The 23745-nt window shown below is 41.8% G+C and overlaps 1 protein-coding gene across 8 annotated transcripts in view; it reads left to right on the top strand.

The window, feature by feature from the left end:
* The window catches only part of ITGAE (integrin subunit alpha E), a 179621-nt gene that overhangs the window by 64097 nt on the left and 91779 nt on the right, over positions 1 to 23745 (top strand). For all 8 annotated transcript variants that reach the window (XR_008889048.1, XR_008889049.1, XM_056559190.1 and 5 more), the window contains 7 exons: positions 821 to 936; positions 3128 to 3282; positions 10311 to 10464; positions 11281 to 11428; positions 11997 to 12064; positions 12433 to 12574; positions 23255 to 23397. Coding sequence is in view for 6 of the 8 variants with exons in the window: in XM_056559190.1 (XP_056415165.1) it covers positions 821 to 936; positions 3128 to 3282; positions 10311 to 10464; positions 11281 to 11428; positions 11997 to 12064; positions 12433 to 12574; positions 23255 to 23397 (926 nt within the window). In the remaining 2 variants the exon portion in view is untranslated. The remainder of the gene's footprint in view (positions 1 to 820; positions 937 to 3127; positions 3283 to 10310; positions 10465 to 11280; positions 11429 to 11996; positions 12065 to 12432; positions 12575 to 23254; positions 23398 to 23745) is intronic.

Raw genomic sequence — 23745 nt, 5'->3', positions numbered from 1 at the left:
ATCCCGCCCCCTCAATTCAGGTCTATGGGAGGGGGCGTGACAACTTTCTCGCCCCCTCTCATAAACTTGAATTGAGGGTGCGGGTGTGACGTCACACAGGGGTGGAGTCGTGACGTCACAATCTTACGTCCCCGTGGTCTGGATGGTATTAGCCTGAGGGCCTCCAGCGGTTCTGGAAGGCGTTACAGGTGGGTGCTGCATGGTAGAATGCGGGGGTCCCCAGCGGCGGGACCCCGCGATCAGACATCTTATCCCTTATCCTTTGGATAGGGGGTAAGATGTCTAGGGGCGGAATACCCCTTTAAAAATGTGTCGTATTTATGGGGTTTCCTCATCATGACAGCCCTTCTTTGAAACTAAGCCTGCTTAGGAGGCAGCTAATATTTGTGGGCCTAGCTGCAAAAATTGGTGGCGATGACCTTTCATCTCAGAATCATGTTACATTCACCCAAACAAATGCAGTATTACAGGACAGCCATTTATCTGAAAATATGTACGTGTAATATATAGTTTGGCAAGGTCCATCATGGAGGAAACTGATTTTGGTTTATGGAGCGGAATCCTGTGCAAGGGGCATATGTCCTAATAGGGCAGACAGAAAGGAGATGTCTTAAGACAACCTCTTGAAAATTAAGAATGGTTCAGCATCTGTCCATATGACTTAAACAACATTGTTCATAAAGTTATTTTCTAGGATCATAGGTCATTTCATAACAAACACTAATTTACTTCCTTTCTCGTGTATTGTAAGAACAAACTTCTTGTGTATTTAACTAGTCTGCTTGATACCCCATTTAATATAAACACTATATTCTAACAGGAACGGAGATTGCAATAGTTCTAGATGGATCTGGAAGCATAAGCAAAGTCGACTTTCAAGAGGCAAAGGACTTTATATTTAACCTGATCACAAAAATATGGGAAAAATGTTTTGAGGTTTGTAAGACCAAACATTTTATCACTTTAGAAAGAACGAATAAAGGGAAAATTCTATTCTTTGTAACATCATCAAAATATATGTGATCACATAGTTAACAATAATAGTACTATCTACAGTCCTCGCCATTGAAATTGCACCAAGAAGCAGAGGCCATAAGGTTATGCAAATGGAGGAAGTAGCTGGTGTCCCTAAAATCTGCAAATAATCACATTTTTTAATCACCTAGCTCCAATTTTTGGCATGTAGGAGGAGCTTCAGTGGTATAAAAGCCAGAACAAAAAAATTTGGCCACATGAAACCTCAGAAATTGAATAACATCTGTAAAGTGTGATGTGATGCCTCTTGTTTTTCACAAACCTAGGGGGACAGAAGATTTGAGAGACCTTGATTTATCACTCAGCCAAGTCTCTTAAAGGATTTCTCCAGTGGAATCAACTGACTCCAGAAAGTTAAGCAGGTTTGATAATGACTTCTATTAAAACATCTTAATCCTTCCAGTACTTATCAGCTGCCGTATACTATAAAGGAAGTTGAGTAGTTCTTTTCACTCTAACCACAGTGCTCTCTGCTGACACCTCTGTCCATGTCAGGAACTGTGCAGGGCAGGAAACGTTCACTATGGGGATTCCCTCCTGCTCTGGACAGTTCCTAACATGGACAGAAGTATCAGCAGAGAGCACTGTGGTCAGACTGAAAAGAACTACTCAACTTCCTTTGTAGTATACAGCAGCTGAAAAGTACTGGAAGGATTAAGATTTTTTTAAAAGAAGTAATCTACAAATCTGCTTAACTTTCTGGCACCAGTTCATTAAAAAAAATAGTTTTCCACTGGAGTACCCCTTTAATGCACAGGCTGAGATATCAGCACTGTTCAGCATTATGTTCATCATTGTTTGTGCTACTGTGAACAGCCTGCGAGGCGTAAACCTGCTATGGCTTAAAGCAACTCCAGATTTGTCTCCCATCTGGGACATGACTGGTTGGGAATTGCCAACAGTGGATCTTGATGATTTGCATTTTCAAGTGCATTCTGCATTGCAGAACATTTCTCAGACAACCATTAATAACCCCTTCTATAAGCATGCCAAGGCGTGTAAGTGCATGTATTTCTACACATGGCGCTCATACTTGATACTAAATAAATCAAGATTTTTTTATATTTTGTTTCCATTTTTTTATTTATTGATTCTGATTTCCATACTTCTACATTTCCTTCTTGGTGTTGCAATTTCAATGTTGAGCAGTGTATACCGCATTCTCCGCCGTATGAGACGCACTTTTTCTTCCCCAAAACTGGGGGGGGAGTTGGTGCGTCTTATACGGCGAATACACATTAAAACCCTGTCCTATCGCGGACATCACAGGACAGATCGCGGTGATGCCCTGTATTAACCCTTCAGACGTGGCGATCAAAGCTGACCGCCTCGTCTGAAGGGAAAGTGACACTAACCCAGCTGCACCGGGAGGGACCTTACCTGCCTCCTCGGTGTCTGCTCCGTGCCGGGATCCCCTGCATGGCCGGCGCTCTCCTTCGTCGTCATCATGTCGTTGCACACGCCGTCCCGTCATCCAATAGGAGCGGCGTGCGTAGCGACGTGTTGGCGGTGACGGACAGCGAGGATACCTAGCAGCAGAGACGTTCCGGAACGATGGGGACACCCCGGGGACAGCGATGGAGGGTGACATCCAGGGCAGCGGTGACAAGCGGTGACTGGTCCGGAGCGGCGGGGACACGTGAGTATTATCTCCTATACCAGTGGTCTTCAACCTGCGGACCTCCAGATGTTGCAAAACTACAACTCCTGGCATGCCCGGACAGCGATGGAGGGTGACATCCAGGGCAGCGGTGACAAGCGGTGACTGGTCCGGAGCGGCGGGGACACGTGAGTATTATCTCCTATACCAGTGGTCTTCAACCTGCGGACCTCCAGATGTTGCAAAACTACAACTCCTGGCATGCCCGGACAGCCAACGGCTGTCCGGGCATGCTGGGAGTTGTAGTTTTGCAACATCTGGAGGTCCGCTGGTTGAAGATCACTGTCCTATACTTTACATTGTATTCTAGATTTTCCTCCTTTAAAATTGGGTGCGTCTTATCTGCCGGAGCATCCTATATGACGAAAAATACGGTATATCTTTATTTCTGCCTTTCTCACTTCTAGTTTTAACCTTTTCTTTTGTTTTTAGTGTGAGTTTGCTGTGGTACAGTATGGAGACATAATACAAACAGAATTTGACCTCTGGGACAGTCGTAAAGACAGCCTCCTTATTCTTGATAAGGTTAAAAAGATTCAGCAAGTTGGAAATGTGACAAAAACAGCATCTGCCCTTCTCCATGTTCTGTAAGTAATGTATTTGTGTAACATTACAAGCATACACTCTGTTGGATGTTCAGTGGAATTGTGCAGGTAGCGCATTTTCCCATGTAAACACAATTGACTTGATGTGGTAAAGCAGTGTTCCCCAGCCAGTTGCTTGGGAGCCACATGTGGCTCTTGGGCCCCTGCATGTGGTGCTCCAGGTGTTGGCAGCTGTACATATTATTGTGCAATTGTGGCACCAGGCATGATATAACATTAGTACAATTTGGTACTAGGGTCAAAACCATAATACCTGCAAAAGCCAAATCACTAGGCCATGAATGTCCCTAAATGTTTACCTATTTGGCATTCCTTAACAGAATAGTATTGTATTCAAACTGGCAGAAAAAAATGTGTATTATGTGCAGCCACAAGTTGGCCTAGATGAAGTCACCTTAAAGGACAACTGCAGCGGTATGACACTTATCCCCTATCCACAGGATAGGGGATAAGTGTTTGATTGTGGGGGGTCCGACCGCTGGGACCCCCCTCGATCACCCTAACGGAGCGCCCCGTACAGTAGATCACAGGGGGTCCCAGCGGTCGGACCCCCCGCGATCAAACACTTATCCCCTATCCTGTGGATAGGGGATAAGTGTTAATCACGCTGCAGATGTCCTTTAACAAATAATACAGAAAGAAGTCCCTAAATGTTTACGTATTTGGCATTCCTTAACAGAATATTATTGTATTCAAACTGGCAGAAAAAAATGTGTATTATGTGCAGAAACAAGTTGGCCTACATGAAGTCACCTTAACAAATAATACAGAAAGAAGAAAAAAGAATGTCCTTAAAGGGGTATACAAGGATCTCCCTGTAGCACCCACATTCTATGCGGGTGCTGAATCTCCAGATTCAGAAACCTCCAGGTTTCCGGGACTGGGGACGTGACGTCACGACACGCCCCCTCCATTCATGTCTATGGGAGGGGAGTGACGGCCGTCACGCCCCCTCCCATAGACATGAATGGAGGGGGCGTGGCGTGACGTCACGTCCACAGTCCCGGAAACCCAGAGGTTTACGAAACTAGAGACGCAGTCCCCGCATAGAATGCGGTTGCTGCAGGGACATCGCGGGGGGTCTCAGTAGTGGGCCCCCCGCGATCTGACATCTTATCCCCTATCCTTTGGATAGGGGATAAAATGTTTTTGCCCGGAATACCCCTTTAAGGACTAAGGTGCACTAAAACTTAGCTTTTACTACTTATACTGAAAAACCATCTAGTAATAAACATGTGAATTAAAATATATGTGTTTATGACTGGGTGGATTTTATCAGTATAAGTAAATAAAGTAAATAAAAGCTTTACGGGCCCCTTAGTCCTTAGGGACATTCTTCTTTCTTCTGTTTTATAGTCAAATTGGGCAGCAACTGGCATCATGCTCCAATCTTCATCCAAGGATTGCAGAGTAGCAGTGAGAAGGAAAAGGTAATTCTTGCGGCAGTAAAAACTTGAACTTAACCAGGAGAATAGCATCTTGTTGGATGGCTTTAGACTGTGTCTAGGGATTGGTGAAATCTTACTATTGGTCCCTAGAAGTTCTAGTAAGATGATGTGCGAGAGTTTACGAGATGAAGTACATGGCCTGAGATGGACTGCCCTGTGTGCCCATAGTGAGGTTGTAGTCAAGGTGCCCTCAACACACACCTTTTTACAATTTCTTAATACACCCTCCTGTTCCCGAGATATGAGGGTTTATAGTTTGTCAGACAATTCAGAGAATCAGTAACATGGACGTGAACTTAATTATAAAAATGGAAGGAAATGTGAGGTGTCGGGTGGAATTATACAGTCAGGGGGTGTGTATTAGGCATACTCTCCCATCAATGTGAAACATTCACACCCCCTGACTGTATAATCTACTCCCAATTTTTTAATGAAGTTCACACCGATCTGACTGGTTCCCTAAATTGTCAGACAAACTATAAACCCTCATATCCCAAAACTGTAATCAGGGCACCCTAAGCTATTTAACCCCTTGCCGCAGAACGGCATTTAAAAAATGTCGCTGCGGCATGGCAGGGTTATGAAGCGAGCTCAGGAGCTGAGCTTGCATAATACCCGCAGGATCCTGGCTGCTGTCCGGCATTAACTCTTTAAACGTCACAATTAAAGTTGATCATGGTGTCTAAAAGTGCCGAAATTTATTCCCGGCAGCTCAGCGGAGCTGATCAGGACCATCGCGGGTAAACCAGATGGAGGGAAGTCTCTTACTTCCTTTCCTGTCGTCCGATCAGCACTCCTATGCTCTAGCCAACTATTGCAGGCTGGAGCAATGGAGCACCGATAACACTGATCAGTGCTCTCCTATGGAGCAACATTGATCAGTGTTTGCAATCTGAAGATTGCATATTATAGTCCCCTAGGGGGACTAAAATACATTGTTAAAAAAAAGTTTTAAAAAAGTTAATAAATGGGATTTAACCCCTTCCCTAATAAAAGTTTGAATCACCCCCCTTTTCCCATTTTTAAAATAAAATTATGTGAACAAAAATAAAAATAAATATATGTGGTATCGCTGCGTGCGTAAAATGTCCAAACTATTAAAATATAATGTTAATTTAACCGCACAGTATATGACAGAAAAGAAAAAAATACCAATGTCAAGAAGTGCATATTTTTTATATAAAAAGTGATCAAAAAGTCCCATCAAAACAAAAATAGTATAATTAAAAACTTAAGACCATGGCACAAAAAATTATTCCCCATAAATAGAAAAGAAAAGAAGTTATAGGGGTCAGAAGAGGTCAATTTTAAACATACTCATTTTCATACAAGTAGGAAAATAAAACAAAACCTAAGTTGAGTATCGTTCTAATTGTAATGAGAATAGATATATCATCTCATTTATTTGTACCGAAAAGTGCACTGAATAGAAATGGAAGCCCCTAAAGGTTGCTAAATTGCTTTTTCTTTTCAATTTATTCCCACAAAAAAAAAATTCTCATGTCTCTGTATATTTGGTGGTATAATGAATGATGCCATTACAAAGTACAGTTGGTGGCGTGAAAAACAAGCCATTATATGGGTCTGTAAGTTGAAAATTTTAAGTGTTATGGCTTTTAGAAGAGGAGAGGAAAAAAACAAAGGTGCAAATAAAAAAAAAATTTGTTAAGGGCAGGTACGCCCTGAGTCCGCTCCCTTTCTATAACACGGGGCCACGCCTCAACGCCTAACAATGATCGGGACCCGTGGCTAATAGCGCGCGACACTGATTGTGGTGCCACGCACTATTAACCCTTTAGACACGGCGTTCAAAGTTGATTGCAGCATCTAAAGTGAAAGTAAACTACCCCCGGCTAGCTCAGTGGGCTGTTCGGGACCTTCCAAGGCTGGAGGACACAGGGAGGGTCCCTACCTTCCTCCTGCCTGTCCAATCGCCGAATGACTGCTCAGTGCCTGAGATCCTGGCATGAGCAGTCAAGCTGCAGAATCATTGATCAATGTTATCCTATGGGATAACAATAGTCAATGTAAAAGATCAGTGTGTGCAGTGCTATAGCTATACCATTGCAAAAGAAAATGAAAAAAAAAAGTTAATAAAGATCATTTAACCCCTTCCCTAATAAAAGAATCACCCCCATTTTCCCATTTAAAAAAAAACCAGTGTAAATAAAAAAAAAATAAACATATGTGGTATCGCCACGAGCAGAAATATCTGAATTATAAAAATATATGGTTAAATAAATCGCACGGTCAATGGCATATGCACAAAAAAATTCCAAAGTCCAAAATTGTGTATTTTTGGTCACTTTTTATATCATGAAAAAATTTATAAAAAGCGATCAAAAAGTCCAATCAATACAAAAATAGTACCGCTAAAAACGTCAGATCACAGTGCAAAAAATGAGCCCTCATACCGCCCCGTAAGCGGAAAAAAAAATGTATAGGGGTCAGAAGATTTAAATGTATACATTTTCCTGCATGTAGTTATGATTTTTTCCAGAAGTACGACAAAATCAAACCTATAAAAGTAGGGTATCATTTTAATCGTATGGACCTACAGAATAAAGATAATGTGTCATTGTTATTGGAAATTGTACTGTGTAGAAAGGAAGTCCCCAAAATTCACAAAATTGTGTTTTTTCTTCAATTTTGTCGCAGAATAATTTTTTCTTTCCACTTCGTCATACATTTTTGGGTAAAATTACTGATGTCATTACAAAGTAGAATTGGTGGCGCAAAAAATAAGCCAATAATGGATTTTTTGGTGCACAGTTGAAAGAGTTATGATTTTTTTAAAGTAAGGAGGAAAAAATGTAAGTGGAAAAACCCCTGGTCCTCAAGGGATTAAGGGGTTAATGACAGTAAGGGGGGTCGGGGTTGGCCACAGGTCCTCAATAAACATTTTGTGGTCAGCAATTGCAGAGTAGTTTTAGAAACTGTCCATCTTGCCTGCTCACAACCATTTCTACCTTCAATTCAGTCATTTTTATTAATTGTACTTTACTGTAAATTTGAGGAGCGCTTCTCAAATAAAACATTTGGTTTTGGTGGAAAAGTACTTGTAAGGTTACTTTCCTCCCTACATGAAATTCTTTCCTAGATTCTCAAGTCTTCCAATAAATAAAAAACCTTTTGCAGGATAGGTAATGATGCTTGATTAATCTCTTGAGGATGAGGGGCATACCTGTACGCCCTTGTCCCGCTCCCCTTCTATGACGTGTGCTCAGGAGCTGAGTGCAGTTCATAGAGGGGTGGACCCGGCAGCAGACAGTGATGCCCGAAATTAATCCCTTAGACGCCACATTCAAAGTTGTTATACTGCGGTATCCCGTTCAGCTGAGAGGACGGCGGGAGGGCCCTAACCTGCTTCCTCACCATCCGATCAGTAATCCAAAGCTCCAGCCAACCATGGCAGGCTGTAGCAATGGAGCACCGATAACACTGATCAATGCTATCCTATATCATAGCATTGAACAGTTTATGCAATCTGTAGATTGCATGTAATAGTCCCCTATGGGGGACTATAAAATTCTTTAAAAAAAAGTTAATAAAAGTGATTTAACCCCTTCCCTAATCAAAGTTTGAATCACACCCCTTTTAACATTTAAAAAAAAATGTAGACTTGCACAGTACATCCTGATGGCAGCTAGGATTCATTTTGCTTCACAGTGGAAGCAATCGAGTCTTCATGTTGGGACTGTAATCTCTAGAATAAACCTCATAATGCTTTGTGAAAAATTGTCCGCAATCCGAGAAGACATGGTAGATAACTTTCACACTGTATGGGAACCATGGTTATCTTCTACACATAGCCCCGATATGTCACATTGCTTTTGACTTTATTGATTAGCGCTACTCTGTAACTCTGTGAAGGTGTCGACCTGTGAATTAGATTAGATATCTTATGTTTAGCCCACTTCCCTAAGGGATGCCAACCTGTGCCTGTATTATTTATGTGTATCTCTGTATTTCACATTTTGTTGTACCGGTCTACGGACCACTCTTGTTACTTTGTTGGATGCGATATTTACATATCATTAAAAGCTTCATGGTTTGACTGTAAAAAAAAAAAAAACCATAAACTTTTGTGGTATCGCCGCGTGCGTAAATGCAATGTAACATTACTTTAAAGGGGTACTCTGGTGGAAAACTTTTTTTTTTTAATCAACTGGTGCCAGAAAGTTAAACAGATTTGTAAATTACTTCTATTAGAAAATCTTAATCCTTCCAGTACTTATTAGCTGCTGAATACTACAGAGGAAATTATTTTATTTTTGGAACACAGAGCTCTCTGCTGAAATCACAAGCACAGTGCTCTCAGCTGACATCTCTGTCCATTTTAGGAACTGCACAGAGAGCACTGTGCTCATGATTCAGCAGAGAGCTCTGTGTTCCAAAAATAAAAGAATTTCCTCTGTAGTATTCAGCAGCTAATAAGTACAGGAAGGATTAAGATTTTTTAAAGGAGATGTCCAGCGCAGACTTTTTCTATTCCATCCTGCCCAGGCTGCAATAAAAGACAAAACAAACTTTCACTTACCTCCATATGTTGCCCCGGAGCTCTGCAACAGCTGATCGGTCGGCCGGGCTGTTTACTTCCTACTTCCTTTAGCCCGGTACGTCACACGGCGCTTCAGCCTATCACCCGCCGCAGCAATGTCCCGCCACGGCCGGTGATAGGCTGAAGCACCGTGTGACGTACCGGGCTAAAGAAAGTAGGAAGTAAACAGCCCGGCCGACCGATCAGCTGTTGCGGAGCTCCGGGGGAACATAGGGAGGTAAGTGAAAGTTTGTTTTTTGTTTTTGTCTTTTTTTGCAGCCTGGGCAGGACAGAATAGGAGTAGTCTGCGCTGGACATCTCCTTTAATAGAAGTAATTTACAAATCTGTTTAACTTTCTGGCACCAGTTGATTTAAAAAAAAAAAAAGTTTTCCACCGGAGTATCACTTTAACCGTGCGGTCAATGGCGTATACGTAAAAAAAATACCAAAGTCCAGAATTGTGTATTTTTGTTCACTTTGCGTACCCTAAAAAATGTATTAAAAGTCCCATCAAAAAAAATGGTACCGATAAAAACTACACATCATGGCACAAAAATGAGTCCTCTCACAACCCCATATACAGAAAAATACACTAATGCTAATTTACGTACAAAGAGTTATAATTTTTTTAAAGAAGTAAAACAAAATTTAACATATATAAGTTGGGTATCATTTTAATAAGGTGTCATTTTTTTTTACTGAAAATTGCCCTATATAGAATTGGAAGCCCCCAAAATGTACAAAATGGCATTTTTTGGTGTTTTTTTTTTTTTTATCAATTTTGCCCCACAAATAATTTTTGGGGATAGATTTCGTACTGAAATAATTAATGTCATTACAAAGTAAAATTGGTGGCACAAAAAACAAGCCTTCATATGGGTCTGTAGGTACAAAATTGAAAGAGTTATTATTATTTTTAGAAGGGGAGGAGGAAAAAACGAAAGTGCACAAACTAAAAATGGCCCGGTCTTCAAGTCACAATTGCACAATATTATTCTTTTTTCATTTTTTTCTTTTACAGAGACAGTATTTTTGATGAAAGCCATGGATCTAGAAAAAATGCCAACAAAATCATCTTGGTATTGACAGATGGAGATATCTTCATGGATCCAGTGAACATAACAACTGTCATAAATGATCCAAGGATGAAAACCATTGAACGATTTATCATTGGGGTTAGTTCTTGAGTAAAGACATGATAGTATTAGTCAAATAGAGTAGAGCTGAGTTTTTTTTTATATGATTAACAAGTGTATGTGGTGCAAGTGGCTGCAAGATGACAAGGATTTTTTGGGGATATTACATTAGTCTGCAGGAAAGCCGGCTGCATTGTTCTCGCAGAGGAGTAAAAAAATCAGCTACAATGTAATATTGTAAAGTAACTTTTATGTTGTCGCACTGTGCCTAAAATCGTGAACATTTTACAAAATTAACCCCTTAAAGAAAATAAAAAAATATATAAGAAAAAATTTATTTTTTTTCCCGAGAGAAGCCAGATACTGAAACATGATTGTAATTTTTTTTTTTTTGTACATTATTCTGGGTGCTGACATCTTGCCTGAGCTGTTTTTAACAGAATTTATTGATATGCTTTATGGCAGAATATGGACATAGACAGCAATAGACAGGACCTGTCTTACTCAGATGACTTAGAGACCTTTACAATGGTCATTTTAGATGCTGACCTCTGCTGTGAATGGTGGGGGGTACAGTGTTATCTCTCTACTAGTGTCTCCTTTCACTCTGCTCTTGACTAGAAAGGCATTACTGGGAATGATCTGCACAGTTTTAGACCTAGTTGCCAGAATGGAAATGTTAGATTTAGGGTTATTATAAAATATAGATGAAAAATTAAAAAAAATAAATAAACTAAAAAATAGGTTTAACATAAAAACCTGATTTAAGTATTGGGTAATTTTCCGATGACACATTACCTTTAAGAACAATCAAATATTCTATGGAGTCTCTTACTGTTTTGGCATTCTCTACAGGTTGGAGGTGTATTTAACAAGACTAATGCCTACAGTGAGCTAAAACTTATAGCTACTGAGGAAAAGGACCATGTTATAAGAGTAGAAGACTACTCCAAACTGGATGGTCTAATCTCTTCCTTGCAGCAGAAGATGGCAGGAATTGAAGGTAAAGTTAGAAATTAAAAACTACGTTAGCTAAATTGGACCTGCCAGCAGTTTTGAGCTGTAAAAGCTGCTCACAGTCCTATACAGAGGTTGGGAAGGGAAGTCCCTACATAGATTGTATTTTGGTCATGAAGATTGTATGAGCAAGATTAACATTGTTGAAGCTCCTGGCCTCCTCTGCAAGTACCCAGGAGGCAGGCTGTTCTTGTTAGGGGCCAGCGCTTTCTGTATTTAGAGTGTTTGGTGCCCTTCTTCTTACCTATAACTGTTCCAGGGGTCTCCTGATATCACACTAGCTGAGAGGAACAGTTAGGAATGCTAAAAGAAAAGAACACCCTGGGCCCCTTACAAGTAGAGCTCACTTCATGGGTACTTGTTGTGGTGCCCAAGAGCTTCAACAATGTTCATCTTGGTCAAGCAAGCTCTAAGGGAAGAATTTCTTGTATTATCCCAGCATTTCCTACTATGGACTATGTTTAAAATGGGCTGTCCGTAGCAGATAATCCATCTAAGATGTATATCCAACTATTCACAGTTGTATGGTAGGATTAAAATGTATTTCTATGCAGGCTCTAAAGGTGATTCATTGGAATTTGACTTGGCTGAAGTTGGATTCTCAGCTCATTTGAAGGACAAGGTAAGTAACTATGAACATTCAATAAAATCCTTATATACGGCAAATATAGGATATGGACCACTCTCTCTTTTCTCCAAATAATAAGCCTTGTCCACCCATTTTTGCAACCTATGGAACAAAATGGGTAAATCACTTTTCCTTTTTTCAGTTTTTGCCTTTAACACGTTACTGGAACACATTTGCAGAGTCCTAATGACAGATAACTTGCATATTATTAATAATAATAATAATCATTGTGAAAAACTTTATATAGCGCCAACATACTCCATAGTACTTTACAAGTAAGAGACAAGTTTTGACACTAGGTGTAGTTCATACATTGTTCTTTTTTAAATTATATAAAATAACCATCATTTTTATCCATACAGGATACTTTGGTGCTTGGTGCAGTTGGGGCCTTTGATTGGTCGGGGGGCTTGATGGTGTATTCTATGAAATCCGAGCAACATAAAGTAAGCTTTCTCAATGAGTCATCTGAGGTTTCAAAGGCAGTAGGCTACAGTTACTTAGGTAAGTGATATCATTTAATACTTTCTTTCTGAAACTCCCAAATTACAGAAACAATGCAGCTAACGTCTATAATCGCTGCAATAAAAGTTTCTCACCGATTGGGTCTGTGGATGGAAATATAAAAGAGTTATGGCTCTTAGAAGGCGAGGAGGACAAAACGAAAATGCTAAAATAAATTGGCTGTGTCCTTAAGGGGTTAAAGGGAATCTGTCAGATGTATTTTCTGTTAAGAACCGCAGACAGCTGTTAGGGTATAAAAACAACTGATTGTTGTTGTTAAACTTATAAAATAGCTTTTTTGTGATGTGTCAAGGAGTTGGACCAAAGCTGCTCAACTGCCCCAACCTGACATACCTCCTCTCTTTCCCTCTCTACCCATCCCTTTTTTGACAAAAAGAGACTAGGAGGTGAGGGCGAGTTAGGAAGTTTTCCAGGCTGTGAGACTTGAGCAGCTAAGCTCCACCTAATTGACACTTGGCTGAGAAATAAAAAGGAAGCTTTTATATGTTTGGCCCCACCATCAGCTCCAGACCAGTTTGCCAACTATCCAACTATGTCTAACAGCAAATAGAGCTGACATATTTTCTATTAAAGGGGTACTCCAGTTGAAAACTTTTTTTTAAATGAACTGGTGCCAGAAAGTAAAACAGATTTGTAAATTACTTCTATTTAAAAATTGTAATCCTTTCAGTACGTATTAGCAACTGTATGCTATAGAGGAAATACTTTTCTTTTTGAATTTCTTTTTTGTGTTGCCCACAGTGCTCTCTGCTGACACCTCTGTCCTTGTCAGGAACTGTGCAGAGCAGCATAGGTTGCTATGGGGATTTACTCCTGCTCTGGACAGTTCCTGATATGGGCACCAGGTGTCAGCAGAGAGCACTGTGGACAAGACAAAAAAGAAATTCAAAAAGAAAAAAAAATTCTCTTTAGCATACAGCTGCTAATAAGTACTTGAAGGGTAAAGATGTTTTAATAGAAGTAATTTACAAATCTGGTTAACTTTCTGACACCAGTTGATTTAAAAAAAAAAAAAATTCCACCAGAGTACCCCTTTAACCCCTTAACGACGCAGGACGTATATTTACGTACTGCGCCGGCTCCCGCGATATGAAGCGGGATCGCGCCGCGATCCTGCATCATATCGCTTCGGTCCCGGCGCTCATCAACGGCCGGGACCGGCGGCTAATACCACACATCGCCGATCGCGGCGATGTGCGGTATTAACCCTTTAGAAGCGGCAGTCAAAGCTGACCGCCGCTTCTAAAGTGAAACTGAAAGTATCCCGGCTGCTCAGTCGGGCTGTTCGGGACCGCCGCGGTGAAATCGCGGCATCCCGAACAGCTGATCGGACACCGGGAGGGCCCTTACCTGCCTCCTCGGTGTTCGATCGACGAATGACTGCTCCGTGCCTGAGATCCAGGCAGGAGCAGTCAAGCGCCGATAATGCTGATCACAGGCGTGTTAATACACGCCAGTGATCAGCATAGGAGATCAGTGTGTGCAGTGTTATATAACACTGCAAAAAAAATGTAAAAAAAAAGTGTTAATAAAGGTCATTTAACCCCTTCTCTAATAAAAGTTTGAATCACCCCCCTTTTCCCATAAAAAAAATAAAACAGTGTAAAAAAATAAATAAATAAACATATGTGGTATTGCCGGGTGCGTAAATGTCCGAACTATAAAAATATATCATTAATTAAACCGCACGGTCAATGGCGTACGCGCAAAAAAATTCCAAAGTCCAAAAAAGCGTATTTTGGTCACTTTTTATACCCTTAAAAAAATGAATAAAAAGTGATCAAAAAGTCCGATCAAAACAAAAATCATAACGATAGAAACTTCAGATCACGGCGCAAAAAATTAGCCCTCATACTGCCCTGTACATGGAAAAATAAAAAAGTTATAGGGGTCAGAAGATGACATTTTTAAACGTATAAATTTTCCTGCATGTAGTTATGATTTTTTCCAGAAGTGCGACAAAATCAAACCTATATAAGTAGGGTATCATTTTAACCGTATGGACCTACAGAATAATGATAAGGTGTAATTTTTACCGAAATATGCACTGCGTAGAAACGGAAGCCCCCAAAAGTTACAAAATGGTGTTTTTTTTTCGATTTTGTCGCACAATGATTTTTTTTTCTGTTTTGCCGTGCATTTTTGGGTAAAATGACTAATGCCACTGCAAAGTAGAATTGGCGACGCAAAAAATAAGCCATAATATGGATTTTTAGGTGGAAAATTGAAAGGGTTATGATTTTTAAAAGGTAAGGAGGAAAAAAACGAAAGTGCAAAAACGGAAAAACCCTGAGTCCTTAACTCATGGTGTGTATCCTGGAAAGGGTTAAACCATAGGGGACTTCTTTATATGATGTACTATTTTTATGAAAAAGATTTGAATCAAAATAATTTTTAAATGGATGTCTTGGGCTCTGTTCATGCTGGTGTCAAAATTACTGCTATTTCCTAACAAGTCCCATTTACTTATCTTATAATAGATCTGTAAGATTTCTATTGTTCTTCATATCAGAGAGCAATGGAATACTAGTGGAAAAGACCCTCAACTAATGTGAATATAGCCTTTTATAATGGCTTCCTTATTCACCTGTATTTACATAAATATAAAGATTACCACAAACATCTGATATAACACTTAGAAAAAGGAACTTATAGACAGGTTTGGTTCTCTTTCTTTTTCTTGTTCATTTATTTTTTCATTTCAAGTTTTTCTTATTGCTTTATTCTCACATAATGTGGGAGCCTGTAGTCGATTTTTTACATGGCCAATGCTAGATCTGAATAAATTCTCAGAATAAATTCCCGTAATTGAGATATGTTCCCAACAAGTTCCAGTATTTTTGGATGGTCCATTTAACTAATCTTAAATGACTACTGTAGTGGTACACTTTTATATATGCCGTGCCCAGGCCTCAAAAATAAACAAAATAAACTCATACATACCTTCCTACAAGCCCCCGTTGGTCCAGCACAGGCCTCACGGTCCGGCAGTGCTGACATCATTCCACTTCCTAGGGACGGGGACGCCGCAGAGCTGTCGGCATATCACCGGCCGTAGCGATGTCCCGTCCCGGCTGGTGATAGGCTGAGCCCACTGTCATCTAAGGAGCTCTGGCCGTCAAATGTTTCTATGTACATGATGTAGTTCTGAATCTTTGTTTTTGATTTACTCATTCAATTTTTTTCCCTAGTCGTATCCCCTACTTAATTTTCTGTGTTTTTTTATTTTTGTTTTAAATGCTCCCTTCCTTTAATGTACTCTATAAAAAAATTCTTTACTATCTCTTCCTTACACTTACAAAATTCCATATCTGTTTTGGAGAGTTTCTTGATTTTGTGAACTGACTAGGCAGTCTTCCTAAACAACGTAGATACATGAAAGCTCTCTCTATGCAGCATGTTATTTCTGTCTGTTGGCTTAGTGTACAGTGATGTTTTTTTTTTTTAAGTTTTTCTTATTTCTACATCTAGATACATATTGTATAACATTAGCATTATAATTTAATGTCAATTTTATTGTTTAATATTTAGTATTTAATTCAGCCATAAGGAGAGATTGTTCATCATCTGACCAGAGCATGAATATGTTGTCCACGTAGCAAAGCCACATGGACAACACATCCATGCCCATCTCCCCAAAAAACACCTTTTCTTCATAATGGGCCATAAAGGCAATAGCCATACTTGGTGCCACCGATGAGCCCACCGATATACCATATACCAAAATCCAGGTCAAAGCGAAAATAATTTTGCTAAAACATACTCCAATAGATTTAAAAGAAAACTGATCATGCAGTTGCTTTAGATGGGATTACGGGACAAGATTTATCTTACACATGACACTCTCTTACACATCAAATGTACAGAGGTATGTGACATTTGTGTTTCCATATTCTCTAATCTATGAAGGAAATTGTATCCTTCAAGCATTGATCTGGTTTCTTTATTTCTGATTTTAAATAAATTCCACATGGATCGTAAGTAGCTGCAACAGGGAATCCAATCCTGATACGATTGGATGACCTGGAGGCCAATCGCCATCCTTGTGGATCTTAGGGAAGAGATACAGAACTGGGATTCTAGGAAAATCAGTAATGAGAGATTTTATTAGCTTTTCAGAAATAATACCATCACACATATTTTGTTATTAACCTCTTTTTAAAATACATCAGTAGGATCTTTTTTTTAAAGGTATATACATGGAATTATCAGACAGCGGACATCTCGCTTTCGGTAAATAATCATTCCTATTCATGACGACAATGGTCCCTCCCTTGTCAGCATACTGCATGACAAGGGAGAGGTCGCTCATCAAGAGTCTTTGTCTCGGCTACTGTAATATTAGATTTCATTCTGAAACTTCCATCCACTTATCTTAAATTTCACATCTTACAACATGGGAAAAAATATTAATATTATTTGTTTGAATCTCTGGATCAAATGTTGACACTTTTTATTGAGCTTCTGGTATTTCACCAAACACAGCTCCTGGTGTTCGCCTGAAATGATTAAAGGGATACTCCACTGCACACATCGAGTTGGTGCTCGTAATCCATAAGGTGGTGCTCGCAGACCAAGGATAAATGCAGTATAAATGGAAAGAAGTCTTGGCACTCACGTATTCTCTGCAAAACTTTAGTGTTTATTCACACATCTTCTTAATAGCGATACACAGGACATGTTTTGGCCAGAAGTCGTTGTCAACCGTTATGCTCACAAGTTAACATGTAATACAATTTATAGGAAGCCTGCCCCATCCGGTAGGCTGTTCATTTGTCCTAATTCTATATAGGTGTCAACTATCATACGGACTGGAGAGATAAACAAACATATAGCAAAAGTATCCAAACATATATATATATATATATATATATACACAAAACAAAGGAACCTGTATATAACCTGAATTGTATTGACTGTATTATTGCTTGTTATTCTCTGTATCTAAAGTAGAGAAATATTTGATGTTAGTAAAAAATATATAGAATACCAAACATTAGGAGGATAAAAAAAATATAAGATGAGACCTCTATAGCAGTTGCGTAAGCTCATAGTCACGATTCAATCCTCTAGGTTCTACTGTATCCAATTTATGGATTCAGTAGGCTTTCCGTTTTAATAAGAATTTTTTCGTGTTACCTCCTCTCCTGGGTAGTTCCACCTTGTCAATGACTTGAAATTTTAGTTGAGAAATATTATGTCCTGCTTTCTCAAAATGGTGTGGGATCAGGTAAAGCAAGTTTTTACAAGGAATGGTGGATTTATGCCTATTTATGCGGTCTCCCACACATTGGGTAGTTTCTTCAATGTACAGGAGACCGCACGGGCACTTATTGGCATAGATAACATTCCTGGACTCACAAGTGGAGAAATGTCTGATCAGTATTTCCTCACCTGTATGTGGATGTTGCAAAGTTTCTCCTCGTGTCACATTGCTGCATTGTGCACAATGCAAACACGGAAATGTTCCGTTCTTTTTGCTTTTAAGTGTCAATTGTTGTCATATTCCCCGAGCAGACCCCACGTAAATTGGGTGCTCTCTTTTTACGAATGAGAAGAGCTGACTTAAATTCAGCAATAAAGTCAGCTCCTCTCATTTGTAACAAGAGAGCACCCAATTTACGGCATAAAGTGTTCCATGGTGACGTGGGGTCTGCTCGGGGAACATCACAACAATTGACACTTAAAAGCAAAAAGAACAGAACTTTTCCATGTTTGCTTTGGGCACAATGCAGCAATGTGACACGAGGAGAAACTCTGCAACATCCACATACGGGTGAGGAAATACGGATCAGACATTTCTCCACTTGTGAGTCTAGGAATGTTATCTATAAGTCCAAAAAAAACGTGAATTTATTCCATGATGTGGATTACAACGTTTCGGTGATCTCTCACCGCCATTTTCAAGTGCATACAAGTCATACAAAGGGGTTTAAATACACACTTCCCCCAATCAGTGACATCATCACATTAGCATAATTAGTGACATCATAATATAAATAAAGTGATAAAGCATCAAAACTTGTGATATACAATATAATATTTATATACAGTGTTACTAGTGCTCATAACATGCATATAGCATGTTACTGTATGAGCCGATCCTATACAATTCACATTCAGATCGGCTAGACAAGTGCAATATTCATTGTCCTTAGTGACAGTGTACAGGTGTAAGGTATTAAAAACATTAATTGTCATGGTGCCAACCACGCTACTAACCTCGTGTACGCCGCCATTGTCCACAATCCCCGAGTCCCGGCTAACGCTGCCGGCAATGACTTCCGGGTAGAGAGGATATTAGCCAATAGCAGTGTGGCGTCATGGTTGCTAGACTCCTGACATGTTGTAATCCACATCATGGAATAAATTCAAGTTTTTTTGGGACTTTACTACTGTGGTGGTGCTGCCTTCATCCTTTACCTATCCAGTAGAACCAGAGCACCAAGGTTCAATTGGCTTGCACCCGTTACATTTAACTTGATGTGCTGCTTCCTATAGACTTTTCTATATATATGTTTGGATACTTTTGCTATATGTTTGTTTATCCCAAAAAAAAGAAAGCAATGCACAACAGAACATAGACATGGCGAAGCCTCAGTAGCAAGACGTTTTCTGAATCTGGGAATGATGTTACCAATGTTAAATGGCAAGTGCTGCAGAAAGTGGGAGTGAATGCCAATGAGGAGTTAACCAAATGTTGCTTGTTACAGCAAGAAGTACTGGATACTGGATAAGCAAGTTTGAAACAATGGAGCCAAAAGGCCTCAATGAAAAATGTTATTATCGTATTATATTAATTTTAGTATTAAATTGCCGGATATTTATGATCTAAAGTCTGCTATTTATTATTGTGCTACTAAGTATTTTTAATTTCTTATTATATTAGTGTGTATACTGGAGTTTATACATGACTGGTAGTCTGGTAGGCTGTGCACATGACTAAGGTGTATGCCCCGAAATGTAGAGTCACAATCAGCAATGGCCTTGTAAGGACTTGACTTTGGGCTCCCACAATATATGAGAATAAAGCAATGAGAAATACTTGTTTCTTGCCAAAATGAAGAAATAAATGCACAAAAAAAGGGAAGAGAACCAAACCAGTCTATAAGTTCCTTTTTTCAAGTATTATATCAGATGTCTATATGTAAATGCTTGTTGCTTTGGAGAGCAAGGTAGAGCTCCTAAGATGGAGTTGGCACTATTGGTGTCACGATGCCGGCTGGCAGGAGGTGGATCCTCTGTGCCAGAGAGGGATAGCGTGGACCGTGCTAGTGGACCGGTTCTAAGTCACTACAGGTATTCACCAGAGCCCGCCGCAAAGCGGGATGGTCTTGCTGCGGCGGTAGTGACCAGGTCGTATCCACTAGCAACGGCTCAACCTCTCTGGCTGCTGAAGATAGGCGCGGTACAAGGGAGTAGACAGAAGCAAGGTCGGACGTAGCAGAAGGTCGGGGCAGGCAGCAAGGTTCGTAGTCAGGGTGGATAGCAGAAGTTCTGGTACACAGGCTTTGGACACACAAAACGCTTTCACTAGGCACAAGGGCAACAAGATCCGGCAAGGGAGTGCATGGGAGGAGGTCAGATATAGTCAGGGACCAGGTGGAAGCCAATTAAGCTAATTGGGCCAGGCACCAATCATTGGTGCACTGGCCCTTTAAGTCTCAGGGAGCTGGCGCGCGCGCGCCCTAGAGAGCGGAGCCGCGCGCGCCAGCACATGACAGCAGGGGACGGGAACGGGTAAGTGACCTGGGATGCGATTCGCGAGCGGGCGCGTCCCGCTGTGCGAATCGCATCCCCGACGGCCATGACAGTGCAGCGCTCCCGGTCAGCGGGACCGACCGGGGCGCTGCGGAGAGAGAGACGCCGTACGCGCTCCGGGGAGGAGCGGGGACCCGGAGCGCTAGGCGTAACAGTACCCCCCCCCTTAGGTCTCCCCTTCTCTTTGTCCGGTAACTGCCCCCCCTGGGATGAGGACACCGGGAAAGGATGGAGGGATTCCTCAACGGCAGGCAGTACAGCAGGAGTGGGAATGGGGAGGGAGGGCAGAGGGCGAGGCCTGGCACGGGGCAGTGTGACACCAGGACGAGGGCCACGAGGAGGCACCGAGGCTTGACTGACTGGACTGGGAGGGGGGGAGAGGCACTTCTTAAGGCGGGCAGAGTCCATAACGACCTTAGGGAGACCGGATACAGGAGGAACCACAGGGTCACGGCAGGGAGTACTGGGAACCGGTTTAAGGCAGTCCTTGAAGCAAGAGGTACCCCAGCTCTTGATCTCCCCTGAGGACCAATCCAGGGTTGGGGAATGGTGTTGAAGCCAGGGTAGTCCAAGGAGAATTTCAGAAGTGCAATTGGAGAGGACCAAAAACTCAATTTTCTCATGATGAGGTCCGATGCACATTAGGAGGGGCTCCGTGCGGAAACGCACGGTGCAATCCAACCTGGCTCCGTTGACCGCGGAAATGTGGAGTGGCTTGACAAGACGGGTCACCGGGATGCGGAATTTATTCACCAAGGACTCCCGAATAAAATTCCCAGAGGCACCAGAGTCCAGGCAGGCCACGGCTGAGAGGGAAGAGCTGGCTGAAGAAGAAATCCGTACAGGCACCGTGAGACGTGGAGAAGCCGACTTAGCATCAAGAGACGCCACACCCACGAGAGCTGGGTGCGAGCGTGCGTTTCCCAGACGTGGAGGACGGATAGGGCAATCCACCAAAAAATGTTCGGTACTGGCACAGTACAGACAAAGATTCTCTTCCTTACGGCGATTCCTCTCTTCCAGGGTCAGGCGAGACCGATCCACTTGCATGGCCTCCTCGGCGGGAGGCCTAGGCGCAGATTGCAATGGAGACTGTGGGAGAGGTGTCCAGAGATCTAAGTCTTTTTCCTGGCGGAGCTCTTGATGCCTCTCAGAAAAACGCATGTCAATGCGAGTGGCTAGATGAATGAGTTCATGCAGATTAGCAGGAGTATCTCGTGCGGCCAGAACATCTTTAATGTTGCTGGATAGGCCTTTTTTAAAGGTCGCGCAGAGGGCCTCATTATTCCAGGAAAGTTCAGAAGCAAGAGTACGGAATTGTATGGCGTACTCGCCAACGGAAGAATTACCCTGGACCAGGTTCAGCAGGGCAGTCTCAGCAGAAGAGGCTCGGGCAGGTTCCTCAAAGACACTTCGAATTTCCGAGAAGAAGGAGTGTACAGAGGCAGTGACGGGGTCATTGCGGTCCCAGAGCGGTGTGGCCCATGACAGGGCTTTTCCAGACAGAAGGCTGACTACGAAAGCCACCTTAGACCTTTCAGTAGGAAACTGGTCCGACATCATCTCCAAGTGCAGGGAACATTGCGAAAGAAAGCCACGGCAAAACTTAGAGTCCCCATTAAATTTGTCCGGCAAGGACAGGCGGAGGCTGGGAGTGGCCACTCGCTGCGGAAGGGGTGCAGGAGCTGGCGGAGGAGATGATTGCTGCAGAAGTTGCGACTGAAGTTGCTGCACAATGGTGGACACTTCCGACAGCTGGTGGGTTAGATGGGCGATCTGTCGGGATTGTTGGGCGACCACCGTGGTGATATCAGAGATATAAGGCAGAGGAACTTCAGCGGGATCCATGGCCGGATCTACTGTCACGATGCCGGCTGGCAGGAGGTGGATCCTCTGTGCCAGAGAGGGATAGCGTGGACCGTGCTAGTGGACCGGTTCTAAGTCACTACAGGTATTCACCAGAGCCCGCCGCAAAGCGGGATGGTCTTGCTGCGGCGGTAGTGACCAGGTCGTATCCACTAGCAACGGCTCAACCTCTCTGGCTGCTGAAGATAGGCGCGGTACAAGGGAGTAGACAGAAGCAAGGTCGGACGTAGCAGAAGGTCGGGGCAGGCAGCAAGGTTCGTAGTCAGGGTGGATAGCAGAAGTTCTGGTACACAGGCTTTGGACACACAAAACGCTTTCACTAGGCACAAGGGCAACAAGATCCGGCAAGGGAGTGCATGGGAGGAGGTCAGATATAGTCAGGGACCAGGTGGAAGCCAATTAAGCTAATTGGGCCAGGCACCAATCATTGGTGCACTGGCCCTTTAAGTCTCAGGGAGCTGGCGCGCGCGCGCCCTAGAGAGCGGAGCCGCGCGCGCCAGCACATGACAGCAGGGGACGGGAACGGGTAAGTGACCTGGGATGCGATTCGCGAGCGGGCGCGTCCCGCTGTGCGAATCGCATCCCCGACGGCCATGACAGTGCAGCGCTCCCGGTCAGCGGGACCGACCGGGGCGCTGCGGAGAGAGAGACGCCGTACGCGCTCCGGGGAGGAGCGGGGACCCGGAGCGCTAGGCGTAACAATTGGCATATTTGTATAAGAATTCCTTATTCACCAGATTCATAACGGGTATGTCGGATCCATTGTGGTCAGTTATGATCAATTTAACAGGGTCTCTATTACCTATCAAGATCCTGCACAATAACTTAAACAGGTCTAGCATCCCTTAACATAGCATAACTCTATAGTATATTGACAAATAAAAATAAACACTTGATGCATAAACAGTCTCAAACCATTTAAAGGCTTGCAAAGTTCATGTAAAAGTTTTGAGAACATTTTTACTTTTTAGGAAAATTGATGAGAAAATTTATCACAGAATTTTGATTTTTATTGTATGTTACTGAAAACAGGATACAGTGTGAGCACAGCAAAGAGAAAATACTTGTCTCTGTATATAGCTGGAGCACCAAGATATTCCAATGTGGGGAAAGTTCTTGTCTTTGAAGAAGATTTTAAAACCCATCACCTCAAGCAAACCCTAACAGGGGAACAGGTAAACCATGGTTATCCATCTTGTAAGCCTTGACAGGGAATCCATATGATCTCTTGATTTAGGGAAATTAAATTGTAACATTTTTATTTAGGTAGATCCAGTAATGTATTATAATTATTATAATACTAATATTATAATAATAATAATAATAATAATGATAATACTGATGCTATTATTAATATTGTTGTTATTTTCATTTTGGGTAAAAATAGATCAAAGCCTATTGGGTACATCCTAAAATTTTTGTCTAGTTGCTTTCACTAAAAAAATGGTGAACCCCATCAACAATTGCTGGATCCAACAAGCTTAGTTCTTCTACTACATCTGTGTCTGGATCTTGTACCATAT

This window comes from Hyla sarda, chromosome 2 (assembly GCF_029499605.1).
Source record: "Hyla sarda isolate aHylSar1 chromosome 2, aHylSar1.hap1, whole genome shotgun sequence".
Classification (NCBI taxonomy): Eukaryota; Metazoa; Chordata; class Amphibia; order Anura; family Hylidae; genus Hyla; species Hyla sarda.
The sequence above is the reverse complement of the archived record's forward strand: the minus strand, read 5'-3'. Positions and strand labels throughout refer to the sequence as shown.